General features: G+C 53.1%; 1 protein-coding gene and 1 long non-coding RNA gene across 7 annotated transcripts; one reads left to right on the forward strand and one right to left on the reverse strand.

Annotated features, from left to right (window-relative positions):
- Positions 1 to 62: 62 nt before the first annotated feature.
- Plcd1 (phospholipase C, delta 1) lies at positions 63 to 23,047 on the reverse strand. Of its 6 annotated transcripts, none has more exons than XM_039080826.2 (15): positions 17,199 to 17,406; positions 13,736 to 13,900; positions 10,121 to 10,349; positions 4,779 to 4,908; positions 4,458 to 4,689; positions 3,578 to 3,779; positions 3,342 to 3,486; positions 3,116 to 3,265; positions 2,871 to 3,029; positions 2,450 to 2,609; positions 2,156 to 2,272; positions 1,000 to 1,178; positions 780 to 912; positions 549 to 698; positions 63 to 427 (listed from the first exon to the last, which is right to left on the reverse strand). In XM_039080826.2, exons 1-15 carry the CDS (start codon positions 17,308 to 17,310, stop codon positions 342 to 344), a joined length of 2,349 nt encoding a protein of 782 aa, XP_038936754.1. In that variant the 5' UTR covers positions 17,311 to 17,406; the 3' UTR covers positions 63 to 341. The 6 variants fall into 6 exon arrangements, with proteins under 6 accessions (XP_038936754.1, XP_006244125.1, XP_038936756.1 ...); NM_017035.2 differs by lacking the exon at positions 17,199 to 17,406 and adding an exon at positions 22,794 to 23,047 and having other exon boundaries at positions 67 to 427; XM_006244063.5 differs by lacking the exon at positions 17,199 to 17,406 and adding an exon at positions 22,794 to 22,926 and having other exon boundaries at positions 549 to 912.
- On the forward strand, positions 22,312 to 27,247 carry LOC102548352 (uncharacterized). The gene is made up of 4 exons (XR_594205.4): positions 22,312 to 22,744; positions 23,880 to 24,148; positions 24,250 to 24,344; positions 25,069 to 27,247. It is a non-coding gene; the product is annotated as an uncharacterized LOC102548352 (long non-coding RNA).
- Positions 27,248 to 27,549: the final 302 nt, after the last annotated feature.

A 27,549-nucleotide genomic window follows, 5' to 3' on the forward strand; every position in this document is an offset into this window, starting at 1 on the left:
GCAGGGATATGCATGTAGACCTTGAGGGACGCTCTGGTGTCTTTGTAAAGAGACTACAAGCATTGATCTTTTGATTTTTTTTTTTATAAAAACTTATTCATAAAGACAGCTAGAGGGTAGGGAGAGGGATGCAGTGTTGTTCCTAACGGAATTTTGGAGCGCTCCGGGGATCGGACCACTCCTGGGCCTCCAGAGAGGCAGAAGCTCAAGCGATGTGTTGGCACTGAAGGCAGTTCAGGGCCTCAGGCTCCGCGCCAGAGGTCGGTGCAATAATGTCAGCCTTGGCCGAGGTGCGGACACAGCTCCACTCACTCAGGTCGGACTGCATCAGACCCCCGGGCTTAGTCCTGGATGGAGATCTTCACAAAAAGTGTGGCTGATGGATGCTGGTCTCCATTCTTAGACAAGAGGTGGACATGGCGGTACCCTGGTGGGAAAGGACGATTCTGGTCACTGAGAGAGGACGCTAAAGGCATAGCGCGCTGTGGGTGTGGAGAAGCCAGGCCCCGCCCACTGTCCCTGGCAGGCTCCTCCCCTCCAATGCTCACCCTGCTTGAGGCTGTTCCAGGGGATAGTACTCTGGCCAATAAAGTCGTTCTTAGAAGAGGAATCATAATCCTCTACCATGAAGCGTACGAGGGCAAGGTCAGGCACTGTTACCTCAAACTCAAACTCCATGTCCCACCGTGGGTTGAAACCTAGAAGGTCAGAAACCATATCAACAGCGGGGCCAACGGTACCAGCAGCCTGGCCCAACGCCGACCCAACGCATACTATACCATTATTGGTAATAACTGCTGTCTGACGGCTAGCCGTGTCCCGGCCCACGCCATGGATCTCCACGATCACCTTGGGGTCCACGATAGAATTCTTATTCTTATTGACCTTTGGCAGCTGCTGTCCAGAGATGATCTAAGGAAAGGTGGAGACAGCGTTCAGGATTACAGCGAGCAGGAAGGGATTTCCAGAGGTTGCCACTCCCCCTGTGTCTGGCCATACCCGGACACGGAGCCTCTTCGGAGCCCACCAGGGCCCCTGAGTCAGGGCACGTGAGTTGAAGGTGGTGTTGGGGTCTCTCAGAAAGGCGGGTTTCAGCACATACCCACAGCCTCCATTGTCCTGGAAGCAGCCAAGGTAAACATCCATTTCTGGCCCAGGGGTTTGGAAGTTCAGAGCCACTACAGGGGAACAGAGCAGTCACAAGCTGTGGGTTGGCCCCAGAGTCCTCAAGCCCAGCCTGCTCAGAGTGCACTAGCATGTGGGTTCCTATGTGAGTTAGAGCAGGATCCAGTGGTCCGGTGTCTCCTGCCCTCCCGGCACCCAAGACCCACCACACTGACCATGTGATCTATTGTGTGTGATGTCGTGTGTAATATAGGTGTGTGTTCATGTGAGTGTGTGCTTGTGTACATTTGCATGTACTTGCGGAGGCCAAAGGTCAAGGCCTGGCATCTTTCTCAATTGGTCTTCACTTTAGTTTTTGAGACAGGGTTCCTACTGAATCATCTGGGCCGGCTGGCCAGCGAGCTCAGAGCTTGGCCTGTCTGAGCCTTGTTCTTTTTTTTTTTTTTTTTAAAGATTTATTTTATTTATTATATATAAGTACATTGCAGCTGTCTTCAGACACACCAGAAGAGGGCATCATATCCCATTACAGATGGTTGTGAGCCACCATGTGGTTGCTGGGATTTGAACTCAGGACCTTTGGAAGAGCAGTCAGAGCTCTTAACCACTGAGCCATCTCTCCAGTCCCTGAGCCTTGTTCGTTAGTGCTGATTACAGGCTATGTGTCATCACCCCTGTGCTTTTACGTGGGTAGGAATCCCGACACAGGACTGCCTGCTTGTATGGAAGACATTTTGCTGGCTGAGTCATCTCCCCAGCCTCTTTTGTTGGGGTTTGAGACAGGGTCTCATGTAGCCCAGGCTGGCCTCGAACTCACTAAGTAGCCAAGGATAACCCTGAACTCCTGACCCACCCACCCCACCCCCACCTGGAAAGTGCTGGATTGACAGGTGTGACCCCATGCTCAGTTCTTGGCTGGCATCCAAACCTTCCCAGGCCCCCCAGACCCCTCATCCTATGACCTTCAGAGCTCTGGCCATCAAGGCCAAGTGCTCTCTCTAACCTCCCCCCAACCCCAGCTGCTCCGTACCAATCTGGCAGCCCCCGTTCCACATCTCCACAGGACTGTAGTTGGAGGAATCTGTTCTCCACCCAGCCGGGTAGATCCTGCTCAGACAGCTCACGTTATGACGGACAAAACCATTTCCTGAGAACAGGTGGTGTGGAGTCAGCAGTGAAGGCCTCGGTGGGCTAAAAATACACCTACCCACCCCACCAGTTCTGTCTGGACACAAAGCAGGGCGTGCCAACTTGGGGCCCTGCAGGGCTGGGTCTTGACCATCCAGATGGCCTGGATCATGTGCCTGCAAGGACAAGGGCTCACCTGATTCTTGCAGCAACCGGAGGGCACGGCTCTCAGAAAAGGAAGCCATCTCATAGAATGCCTGCCCAGAGGTGCCAGGACTGGAGAAGCCACCAAAGTGGACGCTCTTGCAGTAAATGATCATGTCGGAGAGCTCCGGCACCAGCTTTAGTTTATCCTCCTGGAGGCCGCGAGGAGGCCCGGGTTAGAGCCACAGGGCAGGACAAGGTGGGCACTGAGTACCAGAAACCCAGACGAGAGAGAGAGAGAGAGAGAGAGAGAGAGAGAGAGAGAGAGAGAGGAGAGAGAGACAGACAGAGAGAGAGGAGGGGCAGAGGGTCTGAATGGCAGCCACAGAAAAACCAAGGCAAGGTGACCGTCCCGTGGGCAACGGGGTGGAAAGGGCCTGGGGCCACCCCACCCCCACGGCTTCCCCTAGAACCTTGGGCTTGTGTTGCACTTGGCTGCGCACAGCCTCGTCCTCCATTTCAGCAGCCTCATCCTCGTCAGACACGTCAGTGGCTTCGGACCCATTCTCCCCTCCAGCAGGCAGCAGCCCTCCCAGCTTCTTCCCTTTCAACAGGATCTTGCCCTTCAGTTGCTGGGGACGCACAGCTGACTGGTCAAGACCCACATAGGCCTCCAAGCCAGCTTCACTTCCCCACCTTAAGGGCGTCCACTCCATACCTCAGGTGAAGGCAGGCTCGAGGTAACCCCATCCAGTGGCTGGTCCAACAGCATGGGCCCCAGGATAGCCCTCAGGTGACGGGCCATGACTCGTTGTTGCTCCAGGCTACAGTGGTTCTCCAGGGACAGGATGACTGGGTAGGGGGATGCCTAGAAGCCCCAAGATGAGTTAGAAGGGACCATCCACCCCTCCTGTCCTCTCCTCCCTCCCACGGGCACGGCCAACCTTGAAGGCATAGTCCCTGATGGCCCTGAGCACGTCACAGAAAAGTATCTTAGAGGTAAAAGTGTAGCCGTGGTAGATGATGGGTTCCTGGTTGGGACCATCCCAGCAGTCGAGCTCCAAGCACCGGCAGCCTTTGCACAGAGCCCTGCAGAGAGTGGTGACAACTAGGCTAGGACCCTCCAGGTCCTGTCCCGGGTCCCACCCCATCTTACCCCTAACAGTTCCCCGGGCCACACCGGATGTAGGCCTCCGTGCTGCTGGGCCCTGTGAGCTGGTCTTCCAGCAGGTAGGTGTTGTGGGAAGAAGACACTAAGTAGTGACTCAGTGGCTGGTCCATGTCCTGGTAGACACGGCGGTGTGCCAGGCTGAAGGCGTTACCGTCAGCCGACAGCAAGTACATGAGGAAGCCATCCTTGGTCATCTGCCGCTGGGCCTTGGCTAGGTAGGAAGAAGCCACCATTTCCAGTCAGGGTTATCTGCCCACCACTGTGAAAAGAAAAGTCTTTTCTCCACTCCGCCTGCCCACCCAGTCCTCTGCAGCTCTGAGGAGCTGAAGTCGGGGCCTCCTGGTGAGACTGTGGTTACAATGTAGTGAAGCACTATCTCTTCTCCTTCCCCCTATTCTAAAAGGCCCAAAAGCAGGGTATCGCCTCCTCTGTGTCCCTCGGACTGAACACCAACCACGGGGTCTTACACAGCACTGTACCACTGAGCCAAGTCCCCAAGTCCTCCTTTAACTCTGTACTTTGAGACTGGGTCTCACTAAGCTAACCAGGCTGGCCCGAAGCGTTGAGCACTTCTTGTCTTCCCTAGATCATGTCTCAAAGCTGGACGGAAGCTGTGTCTAACGAAGAAGGAAGAGTACAACCTTGGCTCTGTCAGCCGCTTCTTTCTATGTCTTGGGGCAGGAATGCTCAATGGCCCTTGAGGAAGGAACGGGAAGAAAACGAGGCCCAGACAGGGCAGACACTGAGCTCTTTCTCCCATCCACCTGCTTACATGGGATAGCCACACACTGGTCAGCAACCCTGGGGCTGGTTCCCTCCAGCATGTCTGTCTGTCTGTAGTTCCATCAATGTCTCCCAGCCACTGGGTCTGGGACAGTTGGGCCCTCACCAGTCTCACTGGGCTCGTAGCGCTCAATGAGAGAGAGGGCCAAGGCTGGCCCTGCCTCCTCCTCCCGCTGCTGGTGCTGCAGAAACGTCACTAGCCTCTCCACCGACAGGGTCTCCGCGGATCCTGCGGCCTCCTCAAAAGCACGGTCGATCTCTGCGCGCTGGGTCAGCATCTTGTAGAAGGTCTCAATCTCCTCATCCTCCAGCGAGTCTGTCTGGGAGTGGTCACATTCCTGCAAGACCGGCACAGCCCGTGGGCGGGGCTCAGAGCTGGCCTCAGGCCAGGCCCACAGCCCCAAAGCCCCACACAGAGCCAGCTCACCCTGAAGATCTTCCTGGCGTAGCCGTCATCCACCTGGATGTTGAGCTCCTTCAGGAAGTCCTTCAGCTCCTTGAAGTTCATCTTGTTGTCCTTGTTTTTATCAGCCTTTCGCAAGCAGGAGTGAATCCAGCTGGGTGAGCAGTCAGGAAAACACACAGCAGCCAGATGCCCACCAGGATCCCAGCTTTGCGAAGCCCGGGGTCACGTGAACACAAAGCAGGGACCGGACTCTGAAACCTTCCTTAACGTGGTTCTTACCCCGCCTTTCCCTTGCTTCTCTTGCTTGTTGGTTTGTTTGTTTGGTGCTAGGGACTGAGCAGGGTCTGACACAGCACTCCACCGCAATCCTGCATTTACTTTGTATTTTAAGTCAGGAGCTGTTCAAATTATTCTCTTTAGTCCCATTAGGCCTTGAACTGGTGATCCCCCTGCCTCATCTCCTTGAGTAGCTAGGATTACAGGATTGCACCACCAGGCCCAGCTAAGGGTCTTTTTTGTTTGTTTGTTTGTTTGTTTGTTCATTCTGAAGCCTGATGGCATTTGAAAATATTTACTATAAAAAAGGCTCACTGCAGACAATTTAGACTACAGAGAAGGAACCCAGTCAATAACACCCCCCCCCCCCGCCTGATCACTCCCCTAACTCCTTGCTGGGCTAATATCAGCCTGAGTCTCTCACACGGCTAGCGTTCCTCCAGTACCTGAGGCTGGAAACACACATCTCCAGACACTGATCAGAAAGTGGCAAAATCCCACGCAAACTCAAACCCGGATCAAGTCATCCTGTCTGGGACAACTCGTGCATACACACACACACGCACGCACGCACGCACGCACGCACGCATGCACTTGCACAGGCGCACATAAACACACACATACACACACATACATACACACACGCACGCACACACGCATGCACACACACATACACACATGCACGCGCACACACACACATGCACACACACACACCACACCACCCCCACTTTCTCCCTTCAGACTCTGAGGAAAGGATGAGGAGGGACGAGGTTCCCAGCACAGTCCTCACAATTAGAGCACTGAGTCAGACAAGAGGATGAACTTCATGGGTGTGTGTTACAAAAAGAAAAAAAAAAGACATTGAAATTTAATTATACATGAAACAACAGCACAGGCAGCATAAGAAATATTATATAACTTTTAAAAAGTCTAAGCCCCAGGCCAGGCCTGTACGTCCTGTAATCTCAGTACCCTGGAAGGAGGTTGTGGCAGAAGAATCAGGAGTTCTGGGTCATCCTTAGCCACATAGACAATTTCAGGGTAGCCTGAGCCACCTGAGATTCTGTCTCAAAACGGACAAGCCAAAATAAAACGACAAGAAAACCTAAGACACACACCTGTGCCAGGCAGTGGTGCCTTTAATCCTAGCACTCGGGAGACAGAGGCAGACGGATCTCTGAATTCCAGGATAGCCTGGTCTACAGACTGAGTTCCAGGACAGCCAGGGCTACACAACTTACAATAGCACCAAAATTATTAAGATTATCTGAAATTTTTTTAAAAGTATAAAACTTAAAATTCTGAGAGGCACAAAACATTATTAAAAGAAATGGGGGGGGGTTAGGGATTTAGCTCAGTGGTAGAGAGCTTGCCTAGCAAGCACAAGGCCCTGGGTTCAGTCCCCAGCTCCGAAAAAAAGAGAAAAAAAAAAAAAGAAATGGGAAAATACTAGGGACTGGAGAGATGGCTCAGCACACAAGACTGTTCGCTGGTTTTACACTAAGATCCCATGTCCTCATCAGATGGCTCACAACCACCTGTAACCTGGCTTCTGCAGGCACTATAGACTTGTGGACACACACATACACACACACACACACACACACATACACACACATGCACACACACTATAGACTTGTGGACATACATACATACACACACACTATAGACTTGAGGAGATACACACACACGCGCACACACACACACACACACACACACACACACAGAGCGAATCTTCAGCATGTGGAAAAAGAAATAATCAAATGGAAAGACACCTGACCATATCCACGGATCAAAAGACATTTCATACTGAAAGGTCTCCAGATTGACCTATGATCCCTATCAAATGATGTTAACTTCTTTTCAACAAAGTGACAGAAACTGACCTTAAAATGCACAAGGGAAGCCACCAGTCTCAGACTGGCCAAACCAATCTTGCGAAACAAAGAACAGACACGGACAACTCACCCTTGCTGATTATGAAGCTAACGACAAAGGTATGGGAGATGAGAGAGTGCAGGGGTACTGCATGGAAGGACAGACAGACGGACAAGTGGGCAGAACTAAGTCAAGAGTAAATACGCATTGTCACAGCCAAGGGACAATTCAATGGGATACTCAACAGGATTATTTCGGGCCCAGGAGCTGGCACAGCAAGCACAGGTTCCTGACAACCGAGTTTGATCCCCATATGGTAGGAGAGGGCCAACCCCCACAAGTTATCCTCTGACCTCCACACACACCAGTGACAAGTATGCAATCATATACAATAAATAACTAATGTAATGAAAATAATTATAAAAAAGTAAGTCTCCGGCTGGAGAGATGGCTCAGAGGTTAAGAGCACTGATTGCTCTTCCAGAGGTCCTGAGTTCAATTCCCACGTGGTGGCTCACAACCATCTGTAATGGGATCTGAAGCCCTCTTCTGTTGTCTGAAGACAGAGACACTGTACTTATGTATAATAAATCTTTTTAAAAAAAAAAAGTCTCCATGCACAGGGCTGGGACAACTGCATATCCAAATGTAAAGAAAAATTAGATTTCCTATCTCATAGCACGCACAAAACAGAGCAGAAGATAAACCAGAGATTTACTTCACAGCCAAGAGCGTATCTACAACCAGCGAGAAACCTACAGGTTAGTGATGTCACGGATGTGAAATGGGCCCCACACCACTTCACTGCTGTGGGGATTTGAACTGTTGGAACCTCTTTGGGAAATGATTTGGCTGGTTTTCAAAAAGTTAAGCAGGGGAGGGGTTGCGGAGAGATGGCTAAGAAGACCAGAGTTCGCTCTCAACACCTAATGGGGCTGTTCACAATGGCTCCTAACTGAACTCCAGGGATCCAGTGTCTTCTTCCGACCTCTGCAGGCACTGCACACATATGGACATAATGCGCACGCACAGAGACAGAGACACACTTAAAACCAGAGCAAGGGGCTGGAGGAATGGCTCGGTGGTTAAGAGCGCTGGATGCTTTCCCAGAGGAACGGGGGTTCAGTCCCTAGCACCCACATGACAGCTCACAACAGCATGTATCTCCAGTTTCAAAGGACCCAACACCTTTTTCTGGTCTCCACTGGCCCCAGGCATGGACATACAAGCAGGCAAAACAGAAGCACACTTAAAATGGGGTGCAGAGAGAATGAAACACACGCTAGGAGGAAGAAGCCACTCAGGAGAGGCTGCAGGGCCTCTTCATCGAAGGCAAGTCCACAGAGGGCGACATATTCGGAAGCAGATGGGGGTGATCTAGGCCTGGCTTTGGGGGAAAATACGAAAGACACTAATGGGGCTTGTGGGGCAGGAGAGGGCAATGATGCTCTAACCTCGGGATGGGAACGAAAGCACAACTCTAAGTATGTGAAAACACATGGGGTCAGGTTCAACAGTGGCATGTGTGTCTGTTCGTGTACACGCGTGTACATGTGGAGACTAAAGGCTGGTCATGCTGGTCCTTGGGTACTATCTGCCTTGTCCCCTGAGATAAGATCTCTTGCTGGCCTGGAACTCACTTTTTAGTCTAGGCTGGTTGACCAAGGATCCACCTGTTTTGCTGAGGTTACGTGCACACCACACCTGGCTTTAAATTTTTATTTTATTTTAGTGTGTGTGTGTGTGTGTGTGTGTGTGTGTGTGTGTGTGTGTGTGTGTGTGTGTGTAGATGTGTGCACATGAGTGCAGGTACCCCTCAGAGGCCAGAGGCATCAATCAGATTCCCTGAAGCTGATTGCCAGGCAGGCCATAGTGAGCTAGCTACATGGGTGCTGGGAACCAAACTTGGATCCTCCGAAAGAGCTGTGTAAGTTCTTAACCACTGAACCGCATCACCTCCCCAGCCCCACCCCCTCCTGGCTTTCCCATGTGTGCTGTGCTCAAACTCAGCACAAACCATGTTTGCACAGCAAGTCACCGACCGACTGAACCACTGTCCCAGCCCTAGGCTCAGCACGTGGGTTAACTTTATGGTATGTGGATTATCCCTCTATAAAGCTGTCATAAAAGTGGACGCTGCAGAGCATGATGGGAAAGGCTGTAATCCCTGCACTCAAGAGGCAGGAGGATCACATGTTCCAGTCCAGAACCTGCCTCAGGCAAACAAAAATGAGAGCCGGCCACAGCCTTGTCTCACACTGAAGCAGGATCGGTTAGTCCGGACTGATCCGCAAGTCAGCCCGAAAGCAGATCAGGACGCCGGGGTCCCAGTATCGCTCCCCGAGACATGGCTCAGGAGAGTGTCATGGCCTTCAGTGTCCTCGAGGGCAGTGACCCTGAAGACATGACTGCATCACCCCACCTCTGTCCCACCCCACCCCACTTCCCAGGCGCCTGCCTCCACACTGCTCACAGAGAGAATCAGGGAGACCAAGGTGTTGGCCTTGGGTCAGAAGCCCTTTCCCACTTTTCCTTCTGCCTCGGGTTAAAACAAGAATTCCTAAAATTCACAGTTGAAAAAAATAGCAACCCTTTGTACGACGATTTCTGCGACAGGAGTCTTTGGAAGGTAATTTGAGTTAGATGAGGACTTGAAGGTGGGACCCTGACCAAAGGTTTAGTGCCTGTAGGCGAGAGCTTCTCTTTTCATGAGAGGTCAGAGTGAGAAAAGGTAGCCACCTGCAAGCAAGGGAGAGGGCCCTCGCCAGAACCAGCCATGCTAGTACCCGAAGAAATTCACTGGTGTCAGGCAAGCCACCCAGTCCCTGCAGTGCCCGGTTGGGTGTGCCTTTGAGGGAGTGTCCAGAGATTAAATGGAGAGAGAAACGTAGTTCATTCCCTGGAGTCTCAGGTTGAGTAAGAAGGGGAAGGAAGTGAGTTGCACACCAGTGTTCTCCTCTTTCTCTGCGCTTCCTGACTGAAGGCACGGAGTGACCCGCGGCCCCGAGTTCCTACCGCACGCCTTTCCTGCAGCGGTGGACTGCATTCCCCTGAAACATACAATAAACCCCTCTTCTCCTGGTTTGCTTTTGCCAAGTATCAATCACAGCAACCTGCACAGGATCCGACACACTCTGGCACTTTTGTTACGGCAGCACACCGTAACGCATCCCACGCCCAGCCAGGACCCACCGCCCCCAGGAGGATACTGCTGCAGCTTCTGCCGCTGGTCCATGGAGCCGGAGTGGTGGATGATCTTGCGCAGGCCCTGCACCCAGTGCTGAGCGTCAGCTGGTGATGGGGCAATGAGGTCTAGGGTGTTGCGCTGGTCCTTGAAGACAATGGAGAAGCATCGATCCTCGGGGATGTCTCGGGCAAACTTCTCCAGGCCTTCTGTGCGGTGTCCCATCCGTACCTCCTGAATGTCCTCGATGGAGACTGCAAAGAACAGGCTGTGAGGTAAATGGCTGCCTCTGGCACAGCCAAGACCACGAGGAGAACACAGCCTAGTGTCACAAGCCAGACCGGGGGCTCAGCGTGGGTCCGGGAGAAGGGTGGGAGGGCAGAGTAGAAGAACGCAAACACTTTGCAAGCAGAGCATACACGGGGAGACACAGAGTCAGAGATCTTAGGATAAGAAGGGCAGCGACGGGGTTGGGGATTTAGCTCAGTGGTAGAGCGCTTGCCTAGCAAGCGCAAGGCCCTAGGTTCGGTCCCCAGCTCCGAAAAAAAAGAAAAAAAAAAAAAAAAAAAAAAAAAGAAGGGCAGCAAGGACCCAGGTCCGTGGCCACAGAAATGAAGGAACCAGGTAGCAGTTGAGGTCTGAAGCAGGCCTCTTTGAGACACTCCACGGTGGATCTTGTGACAGAGAGAAGTCACGCACTCTCCAGACCACTCTGGTCTTTGAGCCCCCACAGCTATCACAGTCTTCGGGTCCCTTTTCTGACCACTTCGGACAGTCCTGGCTCTGGGGTCTAGGGACAGAATCCCGAAGCCAGAGAGAAAGGCAATGTGTTTACCCTGTGTGTGACTGCATGGGTTCTGGCTTCGGGACGTCCTTTGGCAGAAAGGAATAGAAAGGCCCCACCTCCCAGGGCCCAAAAAGGCAGAGCAGAAGCCAGTCTGCATCTCTGAGAGAGCTGGGCAGGACAAGGAGACGGAGTCAGGCTTCTGTCCTCGTGGGCCTGTCTCTGGAGAGGCTGAGTTCTACTGTACTGAGGGATCCGAGACCTCGGGGCTCAGTGGAAGGGACAGACAAGGCCACCCCAGCAGGTTAGACATCATCCAATAGGGGGCTCACTGTCCATAGGGGTTCACTATGCTATTCCTGAGGGTCTAGAAGATATTACATCATTCTACCCTCAGGCTGGGAGAGCCTTCACATCACAGCCAGTCTCCCAAGCTTCAGGGACGAACAAGACCTTCTACAAGACCTTCTACGCTGCCACCCGAATATATCCCCCCCCCCCCCCCCGCAACCTGGCTGAGAGCCAACCTTACCAGAGCACTCGTGCTGAGCCTCCCCACAGCAGGACTACCCCTGTCACATCCATCTTCAGCCTTTCTCCTCCATTCAGCCTGGATCCTCCCCAAACCCCTCCTCCCCTGAGTCCCCAGGGGCCTCAGGGCTACACTTGCCTTGTGCCATGTGCCTCGACTGGGTCATAGGCTCTGAAGAGTGGGGACCCATGACCCAGCACCATCTGGGATGCAGAACATATCCCCGGTTAATCCCTCTTTGCCCCATACGAGGCAGCTGAGCCATGCTGGGTCAGGAATGAAAACAGGAAGCCTGGGCCTTGGAGCCCCCAGGCCCAGGGAGAGAAAAGCCAGCTGCCTCTGCTGCTGATAACACTACCCGGAACAAAGAGTGGGCACTGGGAGGTACTGAGATGCAGAGACAAAGAGAAACCGGAGAACCTGTTACCCCTCCATTATTTGGACTCAGTTCTCTCAGAGGTAAGGTGCCATTGTGTGCAAGAACCTCAACCCTTCCCTGGGAAAAATAACTACAAACAAGTTCTGCTACACACGAGGCCTATGACAGTCTCTGTGGGTTGGAAGCGAGCCTCCCCGTAGCATCTGACCCCCATCTCAACTTGGCTTCCTCACCTGCTTACAGGGTGCTGGCCTGAGTGAGCTGCTACTGGATGAGCATAGGGAGGGGCCTTCTCTTCTTGCCCCTTCCCCTGTCCTCCTCCAAGCACTAAATGCACCTTCAAATGTACCCACCACGACTCCAGAGAAAGCCCTCGGTCCCCACCCACCCCCATCCACCAGTAGCTAACCAGAAACCCCATGTCAGGACAGGAGCCCAGTGTAGGAACCTGTCGGGCTTCACAGACACTGGCAAGGTCAGGAGGTTCACTCCTGTGCTAGGAGCCATTAGTTGAGGCAGAGCTGAGTCTCAAGGTGGTTTTCCCGTTTTGTTTGTTTGTTTTGGTGACAGGGATCCGTGTTTCTAAGCTGGTCTTAAACTCTTTACAATGATGAAGATGACCTTGAACGTCTGATCCTCCTGCCTCTACTCCCCCCATATACCAAGGTTACAAGCATGTGCCGCCACACCCAGTTTGTGCTGGGGACTCAGCGCAGGGCTCCTTGCATGCTGGGTGAGTGCTCTACCAATGGAGCTACCTCCCCAACCCTCAGAGGGATTTCTGGGACTTTAGAGTCCCACCCTCAAAGGGAGCGCACCAGGAGGCTACAGCAGGGGGTTCAGGAATCTATCCTTAGGATGCAAGGTGAGTGCGGCCCTTGGCTACACAGTAAGGCTAGCTCCGGCTGTGTGAGCTCCGGCTGGAGAGATGGGGCTGGAGAGATGGCTCAGTGGTTAAGAGCACTGACTTCTCTTCCAGAGGTCCTGAGTTCAAATCCCAGCAACCACATGGTAGCTCACAGCCATCTGCAATGGGAACCGATGCCCTCTTCTGGTGTGTCTGAAGACAGCCACGGTGTCTTTATGCATATATACATATAAAATAAATAAATTTATTTTTAAAAAGAATAAACAAATAAACAAACAAAAAAGAACAAACACCACACGGTGGCCCATGCCTTTAATTCTAGCAGTGGGAATTCAAGAATCTTGGAGCTGGAGGTTGACAATGTCAGACAGGACAGGCTGGAGCCTGGCCCATTGTCAGAGTTCTAATGGTGAGCTAGCACTTGGCTAACATGGCCCCACCCCACCCCACCCCGCCCTCAGCAAAGGTGTAAAGGATACTTCTCTGGTACAGAACTTTCGGGGAGCTCCTGCACTGAAGGGCATGTCTCCAAAACTACCCCAAACCTCTCAGGAGGCTGTCTCCATTCGCCCACCCACTCCTCAGCTTTAGATCCCTGGGCAGTACCCAGCCCTCCTTCCTCTCCCTCCTGTGCTCCACTCCAGCCTCCCATGGCTCAAGTCCCAGGAGAGTTAAAGTCTCCTGAGCCCCACCTTACATACCAGCCACTGGGACGGAAGTACTATCTCTGTCCCCGGACTTTGGGCCTTGCTTTTGGCCCTATCACACTGATCCACCCACTGTCTGGGTGGCACCAACACATTTCAAACCACCCCGTCCAGCTCCACAGTTGCTTTTCAGCCTGGCTGTCCCCATCTGTGGTCGGGTATGTTCACCTTCCATTAACCCCTAAGGCTACTCTGTGACCAGCCTAACCTTGGTTTCCCTACAAATGATTTAACAACAATCTTTTCTTGACCCCAGCAACCTAAGTTTCTTCCTTTTGCTCCTCACGCATGGCCCACCTGTGGTCACGGTCCATGACTGGCCTCCACCCTACCCTGTACCAAGCCCACCACGAGACCCTGGGGTACTCACACAGCTGCGACTCCGGGGACCTCATGACCTTTCGAGATTCCTGCCAGATGGTCTTGCAGTCCTCCTGTAGCTTGTAGAAGCGTTCCCTACGCCACGAGCTGGACTTCACCTTCAGAAGCTGGCTGCCCTTCAGAAGGGCCTGAAGGTCCGGGTCATCCTGGAGCCCTGGGAGAGGCAACATTGGTGAGATGTCACCGTCTCCACAGTGTCCCTCTTAGCATCAGCCCCCACACAGGTCCTGTCCCCTGCCCAATCAGAGCCGGTTCTCACCGGCCTCATCCTCACTCGCCCCTTCTCCCTTGGACTCAACCGGCCAGTCCCCTGCCTCCTTCACAGGGAAGGCCCACTTAAGATCACACTCTCTGGCCCAACGTTGAGGATCCATGGAACCTGGGGCATCTGTACCCATAGCAGACAAATGTTTGACCACTGTGCTATACTCTGTGCCTCAAGACCACACTTAGACACCGTGACTTGTCTAAAACCTGAATGAGCACAGCTCAAAGAGCCGACAGTTCCTGAGCAATCTGGGAAATGGCCTGGTTCAGAGCGAGGTGACCCGGGGCTAAAAGAGAAAGCAGAGGAGAGGAGGAGAGTGACCAACGCAGCTGGAAATCAACCCAGGCCCGCAGAGCAAAATACCTCCCACCTCCAATGGCTCCAACAGTATCGACAGTATCTGTACCTCAGATCCGGCACACTTCCTGACCAGCTGTGTGACCTCAGGGTTTGCTGCCATGGGAATCCCTGGGGCCGCGCTATTCCAGACACTCCCTCCCCTGTGTCCCTGCCCCCAAACTCTGACTAAAATCTGCTCAAGCCATTCTCAGATATTTGCCCCCAGAAGAGACCACTATGGCCTGTGTTTAGCCTGCTGGAATGGCCCTGTCTTTCCTATAGGACCCCGGCCACTGATTGCCCTGGGTCTGGGCTCCCTCAGGAAACAGCTCCTTTAAGACACAGCTCAATCTTTTCAGAAGCTGAGACAGGGCTCACGGGGAGGACAGACCTCAACTTGACCCATTCCTGCCCAGCTGTGTGGCTTGACCTGAGTCCTGGGCTCTGGAGTGAGGACTCAGGGTCCTCTCTCCTGACAGAGCCGGGCAGGAGACACCAGGAGGACGCCGAGCCCCTTAGGGGTCTTCATCCGCACACAGACTCTATACTGAGGATGATTAAGGAGATCAATCTGCACCCTGTACTTTCACAATGCACCAGTGCGAAACAGAGGTAGATACCTAAGGTGGGGTGGGCACACACACTCATGGGTGTTTACATCACACACAGTCCAGCAGCCAGATCTGTTGAAAGCCAACTGGACAAGTAAACATGTCCCTAAAACTACGCGACCCAACAGAAAAGAGGCATCAGAGACACCAACCATCCTGTTTGACGGGCCAGAATCTATGCTTGTCTTGGAGAAAACATCACAAAGCCACAGGCTTCCTTGTTGGGCCTAGACCCTCCACCTCTGACATCCCCTCCCAGTTAGTCCATGATGTGCCTTCAACACATTATCTACAAGCCAATATGGACCAGGCTTCACTCATCCACCTCTTCCTTATCCCTCATCAGCTTCCTGCTTTTGTGAGAACATCTATTCCCTGTAGCTTTAGGAGCCCCATTACCCGCCCCCGCGCGCATGTTCCCTTATCTGCCCTGGAGTGAGAACAGTATCCCAGAAAGCATTCTTGCCAGTTCTTCGAGATGACAGTCATCCCACACCCCACCACCTTTGTCCCGTGCGTCTGCCCACTGCTAGATGCTCTACCTCAGTACGGTCACCTCCTTCAGTGTGGGGAGACCTTGGAGGAGAGATGGGGCTCGCAGAGAGTGTCTCACATGGAGGGAAGGTTAGGGATTTTCCAGACCATCAGAGTAGAAGGCCACTGCTGGCCTCTGCTGGGAGACCCCACTGTCTCTTCTCGGGCTGAGGTACACTAGGAGGGGCGGCTCCTGACCATCTGTCAATACCCTGCCCCCTGAGTTGGACACTGTTAAGCAAGCTCCTGCTAACAGCTCAGATGAGAATGGGGGCTTCTGGGAAAAGGAAAGCAACCCCCACCCCTCTCGTTCTGGAAAACACTGTGAAGGGATGACAAGGTTATCCTGTCTTGGAGCCAGCAGTGGCCCGGGCTGTGGCCCAGTCTGTGGGGTCAGACAGTGATAAGCTCCAGTAGGATGACAGCTCCCACCCTCTAGGAACTGGGAAATCTGAGCGAGGATCTCCATGGAGTGGGAAGGGCTTCCTGATTCTAAGGCCTCTGGGTGGCCTACGACAGGACTCTTGTTCCCTTATGTAGAAAGTCTGTAGGAACCCCTTTTCCAGCCTTGGGAGGGCAGGTGAGCTGTGAGCCCAGGGTCTTCACCAATCTTTGCCCACAGGGAAGCGACCGTGTAGAGGACACGGAGGGTGGGAATCCAAGTGCGCCCAACAATCTGTCCGAGTTCCCAACATGCTGAATGACGAAGGTGCTGGGTGGGCCTGGAACCTGTGTTTATACACAGCTCCACTAAGATAAACAACGCGATCACAAACAATCTCACGGACACATCGCACACAGGGACACTGTGTGCAAACCACCCCCACACTACCCAAGTCCCACGGAGCGCGTACTACTGTCTTTCACACTCGGGAACGCCACACATAGGACAGGATGTCATCACCACAGTAATAACAGCAGCCGTCATAATGACAGCCAATACTTGAATAAGTTACTGTTCGCAGCACATGTGTTTAATCCCCTCAACTGCCCTGTGTAGAAAGGCAGTAAGTATCATTATCCCCATTTTACAGAGGGGGAAATCAAGGTTGAAGGAAGTTGCACAGTGGAGTGGGGACTCAGAAGTAGGCAGCCTGCTCTCGGGGTCGGAGCTATGAAACAGGCAGCCACCTCTCAAAGACACAGAGCCAGCGGGTAACAGCGTCAGAAACCCCACACCGCAGCAGAAAGACACCCAGCCATTCTATCACCCTAGGCTACGGGGTCACATCAGTCATGAGCAACCACTGTTAGCTGTACACTGTCACAGGGCTACACCTACAGTGCCAGAATGCCACACTTGGGTATATGGCATTACACGCTATCATCCCCATATCACCAAGTGGGACAGAATCACTTAGCCAACCCTGGGGTCACCAACTGTCACTTGTTCAGGTCTACATCATACTAGGCCACATTGGGCTACATAGTTTTACCAGTTCTACAGGGGATCACACACCCAGGGCTGAGTTTGTAACCAGGAAAGGTTGGAGTTAGTAGGGAGCATGGAAATTGGGCTACTCTGGAAGGGGCAGTTATCTAGTTCTCCCAGTACTCAGCCCACACCCACACCCACACAGAAAACACTGCCCCGCAGAAGAATTAAACGTATTATCTGAGGCTTAAAGGGAGGAGAGTCCTGTTCCAGCTGCGGTCCTCTTCCCCCGCAGTAGGCTCTCGGTGTCCCCTGCATCCCTTACCCAGTCTCTGTCCATTGAGCGCCGCCACTTTGAGACTCTGCTCCTGTAGGTAGAGCTCCCGGGAGCGGTTCACGCTCCTCCGTCTGCAACTCGGGACCCCCAGACACTGCATGGTGCTCTCCTAACCCTCAGCTCTGGTAAATCCCAGCTCAGAAGCCGGCGGAGTCGGACCATCTGTCTAGCCTTGAGAAGGCGGAGCCAGAACCTCAGAGGAGGGGGCGGGCCTGTCTCCCTGGGGGCGGGGCCAGATCATGGGAGGCGGAGCCAAATCTGGGGGCGGGTTCATGGACTAAGGAGGTTGGAGAGAGCAGAAAGTAGGCGAAGGAAGTGGAACCAGAATCTAGGAGGTGGGACGAGGAAGGTTGGCATCCATCTCGCGGTGTGGCTGAGGTGGCCTTTAATTCGGATATTTGTGCTTTCACCTCCAGGGTGTTGGACTAGCAAGCGTGGCTGGAGGGTTAGGGTGGCAGAGCCTGCCAGACATAACCCAGGTCCGGAGGGCTAGCAGCCACCGCCTGGAAGGAGACGAGGAGGAGTCGCAGCCGGGAAGCACACGGAAGGAGAGGAGGAGCCCAGGAGGGAGGTTCCTGCTCGGGAAAGGCGGAGTCCAGGCAGGGAAGGGCGGAACCTCCACTTGAGAGGGTGTGTGAGGGTGGGGACTGGCATAAAGTATACGGTAGAACCTGGGGAGGAATGCCAACTCTGCAAAATAGGCCAGGCGTCAGGACTGGGAAGACTGCTCTGCAGAGGGAATCCTGGTGACATAGAGACGTGGAGGTGGTCAGGTGGAGACCGGGCTAGTAAACGGAACCCACCAAATCTCTATCTTCAATTATTCAACTGATTTGTTGTGACTAGGCCTGCTGCCTGCCCTCAGGTTTTCTTCTCCATGTCTAAGCAGTGTGATCCCCAAAGTAACAAATGCAAACGCAATTCTTCTTCTTCTTCTTCTTCTTCTTCTTCTTCTTCTTCTTCTTCTTCTTCTTCTTCTTCTTCTTCTTCTTCTTCTTCTCCTCCTCCTCCTCCTCCTCCTCCTCCTCCTCCTCCTCCTCCTCCTCCTCCCCTCCCCCCTCCTCCTCCCCTTTTCCTTCTTCTCCTTCCTCCTGCTCCTCCTCCTGCTCCTTCTGCTCCTCCTGTTCCTCTTCCTCCTTGAAACAGTATTTCTCTCTGTATAGACCAGGCTGCCTCTGCCTCCAGGTTGAAAGTGTGTGCCATTACCACCTGGCACAAACGCAATTCCCCCCCCCCCAAAAAAAGAAAGAAAGAAAAAGAAAAAATGTAGTGCTGAGAGATGGCACTGACTGCTCTCTTCCAGAGGTCCTGAGTTCAATTCCCATCAACCACATGGTGGCTCACACCCATCTGTAATGGGATCTGATGCCCTCTTCTGGTGTGTCTGAAGACTGTGACAGTGTACTCACATACATAAAATAAATAAATAATCTTTTTTTTTAAGTAAAAATGAGAAGGAGGAGGAGGAGGAGGAGGAGGAGGAGGAGGAGGAGGAGGAGGAGGAGGAGGAGAAAAAGATACTACCCTCAAAGGGAATCTGCAGGCTTACCTAGAATAAATCAGAAAGACTAACTCTGTGCAGAACTGTGTGGCTAGAGTGCCCGGGAACACTGGGGCCTTTCATCCATACAACTTCCCTTTCATTCACTCTGCAATTACTGAGTGCCCACTGCAGGAGGGTCAGGACACCACCCAGAGGCCTGACTCACTCCTCCCTTACCGCTCTGTCCCTGGAGAGGTCCCCACTGGGTTCACTGCAGCAGCAACACTGAGTCACTGGCAAAGCCAGGTTTTTGGCACAAACAAACAGACTGAAAACAAAAAACCCCCGAAGCACAGAGCAAGTGGGTTGGTTGCCCATGGTCACACTGAAGTGTGAGTAATGAGCGAGGAGCTTTAATGGAAATGAACTGAGATGTGGACACAGGAAAGCTTTTGTCTGAGGTGGGGGTGAGTAGGGTACAGGATAGCCTACCCATGTTGTAACAAACACCAAAAGCAACATGTAAAGGGGTTTTCTGTCTGTCGTCTGTTCAAGACTGGTTTCTCTTCGTAACCCTGACTTCCTAGAACGCTTTCTGTAGACCAGGCTGGTGTTGAACTCAGAGAACCTCTGTCTCTCAAGTGCTGGCATTAACAGCGTGGGCCGCCCCTGCCCAGCTACACAGAGGTTCTTTTTTTTTTTTTTTTGGTTCTTTTTTTTGGAGCTGGGGACCGAACCCAGGGCCTTGCGCTTCCTAGGTAAGCGCTCTGCCACTGAGCTAAATCCCCTGCCCCTACACAGAGGTTCTTAACCAGAGCAAAGACCGCCTGGGCCCCAATGTGATCGAATCTCAATACTCAATATTGTCTCTGAATTCTTCAGCACTTTATGTGATGCATCCAAGAACACGATCCTAAGTTTGTTACTCAGGATTGTGAGGCAGGAGGATTGCTATGAGTTTGAGGCCAGCTCATACCACATGGCGAGCAGGCCAGCCTAGGGTATAAAGGGAGATCCTACCTCAAAAACAAACAAACAACAACAAAAAAAAAAACCTCCAAACAACAGCAAACAGCAAACCTCAAGCAGCCCATACAACAACAGAATGCAGTTCTGAGATGATCCACAGACTGCCCGACTCCTCAAGTGGCCTGGGACACAAAGGAGTTAACAGCACTGATCAATGTATGTGTGTCGTGAGCCTAGAACCCCCAAAGCAGACGGCTTTCAGGCCTAACTCTCGTCCGGTGGGGAGCTGGCCACCCTTACTTGCTGTGACCGCTTTCCTTGGGGTCCTTGGCTTTTGAAGCAACCCAGAACTACTAAACTCATGAATTTTGTTTGTCTGAAATAGGATCTCGTGTATCCCAGGCTGACCTCCAAATCCCTGTGCAGCTGGGGATTGGCACCTTCCAAATGCTAGGATTATAATCGCGTGCCGCTATGCCAGGTTTATAAGGGACTGGGGACTGAACCCAGGAATGTGCATCTGCCAAGCGACTCTGCTGAAGTTAAATCCCCAGCCCCCGCTAATATTAATCCTGGCAACATCCTCTGTGGAAAAATATATTGCAATCCCACGGGTGAGAAAAAGGCTCAGGAAGGCAAAGGTTACATAGCGAATAGCAAAGCTGGAATTGAAGCCTGTGGCTCTCGGGGCTCCCCCCCCCCCGCCCCGTCCCTTTTACAGAAGGACAGCTCTTGCAATAGGGCGGGTGGGCCAGGTGTAGGGCAAGTTAGTGTGGGTGAATGTCTTCAGTGAAGAGAAAGGTCCTGGGAGGTGACATCTCTTTGGGGACCTGCTGAGGATGCCAGCGCAGGCTTAGCTAAAATAGAGAGGGGTCAGGTAGGAGGAGAAGGTGGGAGCTGTGGTATCCATTAGTAGGCTTCAGTGGTAGAAAGAACCCTTTGGTTCATGCCACATTTGCCCTCGGTGCTGTTCTGTCATCTACTCACCCTGCCAGACAACTCCCGGCTTGTGGGGTTGGGGGAGGGGGCTGCAAGGAAATAGAGTCAGCTAGAAGTCTTATCTGACGGGGGGGGGGGGGGCTCTGCTGTTTGTCTTCACAAATATATGCCTTTATCCAACATCGCCTCTGTATGAGTAAGAAGTAAGGACAGAAGCCACATTTCATCTCCTGGTGAGTCCATAGGTCTCCAGCTAATGGAAGGGGCTGAGGGCGTCCCTCCAGCAGAACCCCCAACTGCCCAAGCCAGAAAGTGACCAGTGCTGCAGGACCTGCAGTGTGGAAAGGAATGCAGACTCCCTCTCAGCTAACAAGTACAAGCCATGCCACGGTGACCACACTCGCCCACTGCTGATCCTCCTTGACCGACCTTCCTCCCCATCTGGTTTGCTGTGTAGGCAGGAGCCGCTTCATGGCGGTCACTGTGGATGCCACGCTTGAAGCGCTGGGCCCACAGGTCTGTCAGCTTGGCCACAGTGTACATTCCAGTCCTGCAGGAAAGGCTGGACTGAGTCACAACTTTGGGAGGCTGATCTCAAACAGGATGGGCCAGGCTAGCCAAGCCTGTGACATTAGACTGAGGCTCTGTGTCTTCCTCTGTACGGGAGACATCAAGGCTGACCCAGGAAAGAAATGGGACAAGGGCACAGACACTGAGGTTAGAGCCTGTTTCATGGCCCACGTTCCATGACACCGTGGTGTCAGAGGCACCAGAGGGAGGCGGCCAGGGGAAAGACCTGGTAGGTAGCCAGTAATTGCTAATAGATGGGGACTGAGAACAGAGCCTCCTTCCACTGTTATCCTCCAAGCCGAAGACCCTCTGGTGGGAATCCAGTGTGTCAGTTGTAGGAGTATCTCCGACCTCTGAAGGGAATGAGGGAGCAGCGGGAGGGGCATGAACGCGGCCTGACAAGGTGGCTTTGAGAAACCCAAGCTTACTGGGCTCTGGCAGCAACAAAGTCTAGGTCAACTGACAAACACAAAACAGGTCGGGGGCTGGCTGCAGGGCACACATCCAAGTGGGGGAGTGGAGCTTAGGACGGTGGGAACAAAAAAATATACAGCCCAGGTGGTGAGATGTCTCAGTGGGTAAAGGCAATTGTTGAAAAGCCCAGAGATCCGCGTTTGATCCCTAGAACCCACATGGTAGGAGGGAATCGATTCCTACAAGTTGTCCTCTGACCTTCATACACCCACACCCCCTGGCCCCTCTCGTACACACAAATACGCGTTGTTTAATTAGACACAAAAGCCTACAATCTCAGGGATACTGGAGTAAAGTGAGAACTACTGTTAAGCAGTGGATCGATGTGAGAGGAACAGGTTTTGCTGAGCTAGTAGATGACCTGAGAAGACAGGAAGGAAAGACTCCCCAAAGCCCCTCCCCCAGAGTGGCTCTCCCTTGTTCCTCTCTCTTCCCTGGATGCTTCTAAGACCGGCAGCCGGGACTGTGAGCTTTCCTCTCTGCTAGAGGGACAGCCGTGGGGAGAAGAGCTAGCCCAGAGGGGAAGAAACAAAGCCGACTGGACAAAGGACCAAGCTGCTAGGTTGTTCTAGCTGAGACCTGGCCCACTCCGGCCATGGGGGGGGGGTGGGGTGGGAGGGTGTCAGTAAAAAGATCGCGCAGCTCCTCCCAGCCCTGGCATCGCTGTTTTCTGTTCTGGGCAGCGAGGGCTGCCAGACAGACCTCAGCCAAACTTGCACACCTCCTCCTCGCCCCACCCCTTACACCCTCATCGGCCACACCCGCGCGGCCTGACTCGCTCCGGCGCACCCGTGTTTTGGGAAGCTTCTGAAGAGAGAGCTTGGTGGTCTAAGGATGCTGTTCCCTTCCTTCCCCGAGACCTTTGGTGCCATCTGGACGGAGGAGCCCAGACTTTTATGAACAGAATAAGGGGAAATCCCCTAGAGAAGTCCGCACTGTTCCCCGATCTCTTCGGCCACATTTTGGGGGAAAGTGGAAACGCCCAAGGTTGTTGTACCCAGCGCGGGCTGAGGTTTTCCAGGATCCCGCAAAGAGGCAAGGAGTTGGTCTCTCCGGTGGTTTAAATGCGGCCGAAGGAGCTACTATTCCTGCTGCCCGGGTAGGGGACAGGCTTTCCCGAGGGTCTCCCCTGCGGGCGGGACACTCACCGTGCAGGGTCAGGAAGTCCCTACCCGAGTCCATGCCCGTCGGGGCGCGCGGCGGAGGGGACCCGGCGTGATTCACTTGAGCAACAACCGAGCGGCCTGGGGTCCTTGCGCAGGCCGGTACAAGGACCCAACTGAACTGCGGCGGGAGGCGGCCGGGGGGGTGGGTCCAGGACACCGTACCGCCCCCCGGGCCCGCCAACCCGCGCCTCTCCCCGCCCCCTCCAGGGGACCGAGAAAGGACGCGGAGCAGGGGGCCGGGAAGACTGGCCAACCCTGGACGGGGCTCGGGCCAGCTGGGTGCGCCCGGCCAGAAATAGTCAGATCCCTCCCGCTTCCTCCACCGCCACCACCCACAGGCCCTGTCATTACCGCGAGCTGCGGGCCCCACGCCCTGCCTGTGGGCGCCTGGCCTCGCTGGGGTTGTGGGTGATGTGGGAAAGAATCAGAATCGGGTCTTAGCGGGAGGGGGTGGTGGGGGAGGAATCACGGCTCCAGCCTGCTCCAGCGTCTTCTGAGAAACGCGTGCTTGCCCGGGTCCACGTTGCTACGTTTGGGGAGAGTAATAGCTAGATTTTTTTTTCCAAGAGAGGGGCCCCTCTCTTTAGCTTTCCGAGACTTCTCACTTCCGGGGGTGCTAGTGGTGCTTTCGTCGAGATAGGGAGCAATAGCAAGCAGGTATAGGTCCCTTACCCCCTAATGAGGGGAGAAGATGGGAGGCCTGGGTCCCCTGATATAGAGGGCAGTTAGCCTGAAGAGGCTAGCCTGACTCACTGCTCACCTCAGCTCTTTCTCTTCTAGCACTAGCAGGCCTCAGTGGCCTGTGAAATGTGGAGGGCAGTCTCTGGATTCTGAGTGTTAGGGCTGGGTTTTAGAGAACCACATGACATTCGTGTACCCCCACCCCACAGTGTGGGGCTGGCTCCTAGTCTGGCATTCAGCCCCCATCCTGATGCCCTATGAAGGCCCCTAGGTTTCCGTTCCACAAGCTGAAGGCTGTACTACATGAGAGATGAGCAGGGCTCCAATGTAGACAGAGCCTGAGAAGGGGCAAAATGGAAAAATTCCCTCCCCTGACTTTCTCCAAAGTCCTACTCTCCAGGTCTTCCTTGAGCCTTGGAACCTCCCACCTGGGTCCTGCCCTGGATCCTGGCAGGCAGATACTCTCATCCGTGAGTCAGGCCTCCTCAGACCCAGCTCCTCTCCTCCACCTGAGACCAAGAATTCCTGACACCAGCAGTTGGAACAGCCTCAACTCCAGCGTCGTTTCTTCTTGTCATCTCTGTTTCCGAGTCCTGGGCTCCAAGCCAGGGCGTGATCCACCACTAGGGCCTCTCCCTCTACCATAAACGACCATGGTGAGGTTTACAGAAGCTTCTGCCCACCCCCCCACCCCACCCCCGTACTCCAAGCTCACTTGAAACAAGCCCATTTCTGACTTCCACAACATGCATTACAGCTCCCTCGTGTCCCCTCCCTGGCCTGGGGTTGCCAAACAGAACGGGCATGCTGACTCAAAGCTGGCCCAAGCATCCAGGTTCTGCCAGAAATGAGGTATGCCACACTCAAGTGCTGACCTGTGGGGTGACTCTCTCCCCTTCTGGATCTTTCCCTCTTACTTTCACCTCTCTCACAGGGTTGGAGGGGCTGGACTCTGTTTCTCTGCCCTCAACACCCAGGGACAGCTGTGTGGGCTTAGTCCTGGCCGGGTGCTGTGTTTACTCTACTCAGAATCTTTGCAAACTCTCCTGAGACCCTGGTTACTCATAGCACTCGGTGGTAGGCTTTCTTTGGAGCCCAGAGCTGCTGAGACCTGTTCTCTATGTGCGGAGTTCTAGTCATTGTCCCACCCCCAACCCCTGGCTGTCCTAGTCTCAAGTGTCTGTGCAAAGGTGGGTGTGTGGGAAGGGGCTGGTGACTGTGGGCAGGTGAAAGAGGTCTAGTATTCGAGCCAGTACTTGTTCTGTTAGAGTCAGTCCCCTAGGCCCCCACACCATGCCTCACTCTGAAGTCGGTGTGTACACATGCCATGTATACTATCAGTACAAGAATGCTAAATTTCAGGACTGTCAGGCTCCGGGGCTTGTCTTGCTCAGCCCCTCCCCCATGAAACACAAACCAAGACCAGCCAGGGTGAATGAGGTCAGTGAGGTTTACTCAGTCCTCTCCCTGTCTTTAGAACCCAAGTTCCAGAGCATCAGGGTGAAGGGGTTGCTTATGGCTCTGCAATTTCCTGGTGTGAGAATCTGATCGAGTCACTTTGCTTCTCTATAACCAGGAGCAACCTGGGATAAACTGACGATGTCGAGTGTGTGGCACTGATAACTGCCTGCCGAGGGTTCTGAGCTAGAGTTTGCCCGCCCATAGCCGTTTTCTCTACGTCTGACGTACCCTGGTGGCCACAGAGGCTCTTGGTCTAAGGGCACACTCCTGCTTTTGTGAAATTCCGTCCGGAAGGTCCTGTCCCAGGTCCAGCTGCCTCAATAGGAAACAGGAAGTTCATCTGCCCAAAGAGATGGGGATGACAAGGAAAGCTCTCAGACCGTCCTTGATGTCACTCACGGGCAAGGATCAGATCCCAGCATGGGCTACAAGGTTGCAAGGATCAGATGCCAGCATGGGCTACAAGGTTGCAAGGATCAGATGCCAGCATGGGCTACAAGGTTGCAGCCCCCCTGATAATCTTAGGATAGCACGGGGTCCTTGAGGGGGTTTTCTTTTCTTTTCTCTTTTGGTTTTACAAGACAGGGTTTCTCTGTGTAGCCCCAGCTGTCCTGTAACTCACTTTGTAGACCAGGCTGGCCCCAAACTCGTAGAGATCTGAACCTATCGAGATCTGCATGCCTCTGCTCCTGAATGCCGGGATCAGGCATGTGCTCCCACACCCAGCAATTGAGGATATCTTCCTGAGATTATGTTAATCAGCATTCATAGTGAATGGAACTGAGTCAGCTTTAATGTGGGTGTTCAATGTTCTCCTCCGCTTACCCCAGCCGCAGCAAGTGGAGTGCTTCATGCTTCGTGAGTCCTGAGGAAAGTGTTCCATAGCTATGTCCTCTAATCTGAAAAATTCCCTCTTGGAGGGAGAAAGAGGGTTGGAAGACTCAGGAAGCTAAAGAAACTTGCAAGGCTCAGGAAGTCACAAAATTTTACAAGGCCTCTCCCAGGTTTCTCTATTCAGTGAACACATCGGCAGAGGGAGAGGGGGCCCTGGTGGAGCTGCTGCAAGTTCTTCAGGGAGTCTTTATGAACCCTTACCCAGGCTGGGGAGGTGACCCAGTGACCCAGTGGCCTCTGGCTCACCTGTGACTCTGGTAAGTTCACCAGTTCACCGAATGAAAACTTCTATTTTCTTTTCTTTTTAAAGATTTATTTATTATATATAAGTACACTGTAGCTAACTGTCTTCAGACACACCAGAAGAGGGCAGTGGATCTCATTACAGATGGTTGTGAGCCACCTTGTGGTTGCTGGGATTTGAACTCAGGACTTCTAGAAGAGCAATCAGTGCTCTTCACCGCTGAGCCATCTCTCCAGCCCTTCTTTTTTCAATAAGTATTTGTTAAAGAGTCTCTCATCCACTGGGTACATAGAAACATAGGGATGAATCATCAGTGTTCAAAATACATTAAAAAATGAAACAAACAAACAAACAAAAAAACCCAAAGCCTCCCCCTGCTGTCATGGAGCTCAGATTTTTAACGGAAAGAAGAGAGCTACTGTAATAAACACAAGGCGTGATCCCAGTGGAATCAGTGTGATAACCACGAGGTGAAGCAGGAAGAGGACGGGCTTAAAGTGGGTTGTTGGGGCAGGCTCGTGTGGGAAGGTGGCTCTGAGGAGACTCAAGGAAGTGAGAGTGTAGGGCACAGGGAGGCCTGGAGCCAAGGATTCAGGGTAGAGGGAGCAGGCTCAAGGAGAGTGGCACACTGGAGAAATGCATGGCAGTGTCATGATGGCAGTTCACAGAGAGTCAACAGGTCTGAGGCCTGTTAGGGCTCGCAAGTGCTTCTAGCTTCCCTGGAAGTAACACCTCAACGGAGTCACACGGGAAAGCCTCTGGTAGCTGAAAGAAGTCATCATGGACGGATGAGCAGGGCAAACAGGAAGCCTGAGGGAAGAGGGTCCTGCCACCAGGTCATTCACAGGGGTGAAAGGTGCCTGGGCCTCTCAGGGTTCTCTGCATATGAAAGGTGATAGAATCCAGGAAGTTTTCAGGAGCAGAGCCACTCGTGGCTAGAGAGAAGGCTTGGCTACTGAAAGGTTGAGAGCATGTGTCACTCTTGCAGAGGACCTAGGTTCCACGGGATCTGATGTCCTCTTCTGGCCTCTGCAGGTGCCCACATGAAGACATGCTCTCTCTCTCTCTCTCTCTCTCTCTCTCTCTCTCTCTCTCTCTCTCTCACACACACACACACACACACACACACAAATAAATGTGGTTTGTTTTTGTTTAAGATTCATTTATTTTTATTTTATGAGCATTGGTGTTTTGCCTGCATGTATGTCTGTGAAGCTAGCAGATTCCCCGGAATTGAAGCTACAGGCGGTTGTGAGCTGCCACATGGGTACTGGGAATTGAACTCAGGACCTCTGGAAGAGCAGTCAGCTGAGCCATTTCCCCAGCCCTTGTTTTGTTTTTTTTTTTTTTTAAAAGCAGAGCCAACAGGATTGAGAGCAGAAGCTGTAAGGGAAACCAGGACCCAAGGATGCCTGGAGGGTTCTGGCTAAGGATCTGGAACACAACCCAGTCCCTAGT

Source organism: Rattus norvegicus, chromosome 8 (assembly GCF_036323735.1).
Source record: "Rattus norvegicus strain BN/NHsdMcwi chromosome 8, GRCr8, whole genome shotgun sequence".
Taxonomy (NCBI): domain Eukaryota; kingdom Metazoa; phylum Chordata; class Mammalia; order Rodentia; family Muridae; genus Rattus; species Rattus norvegicus.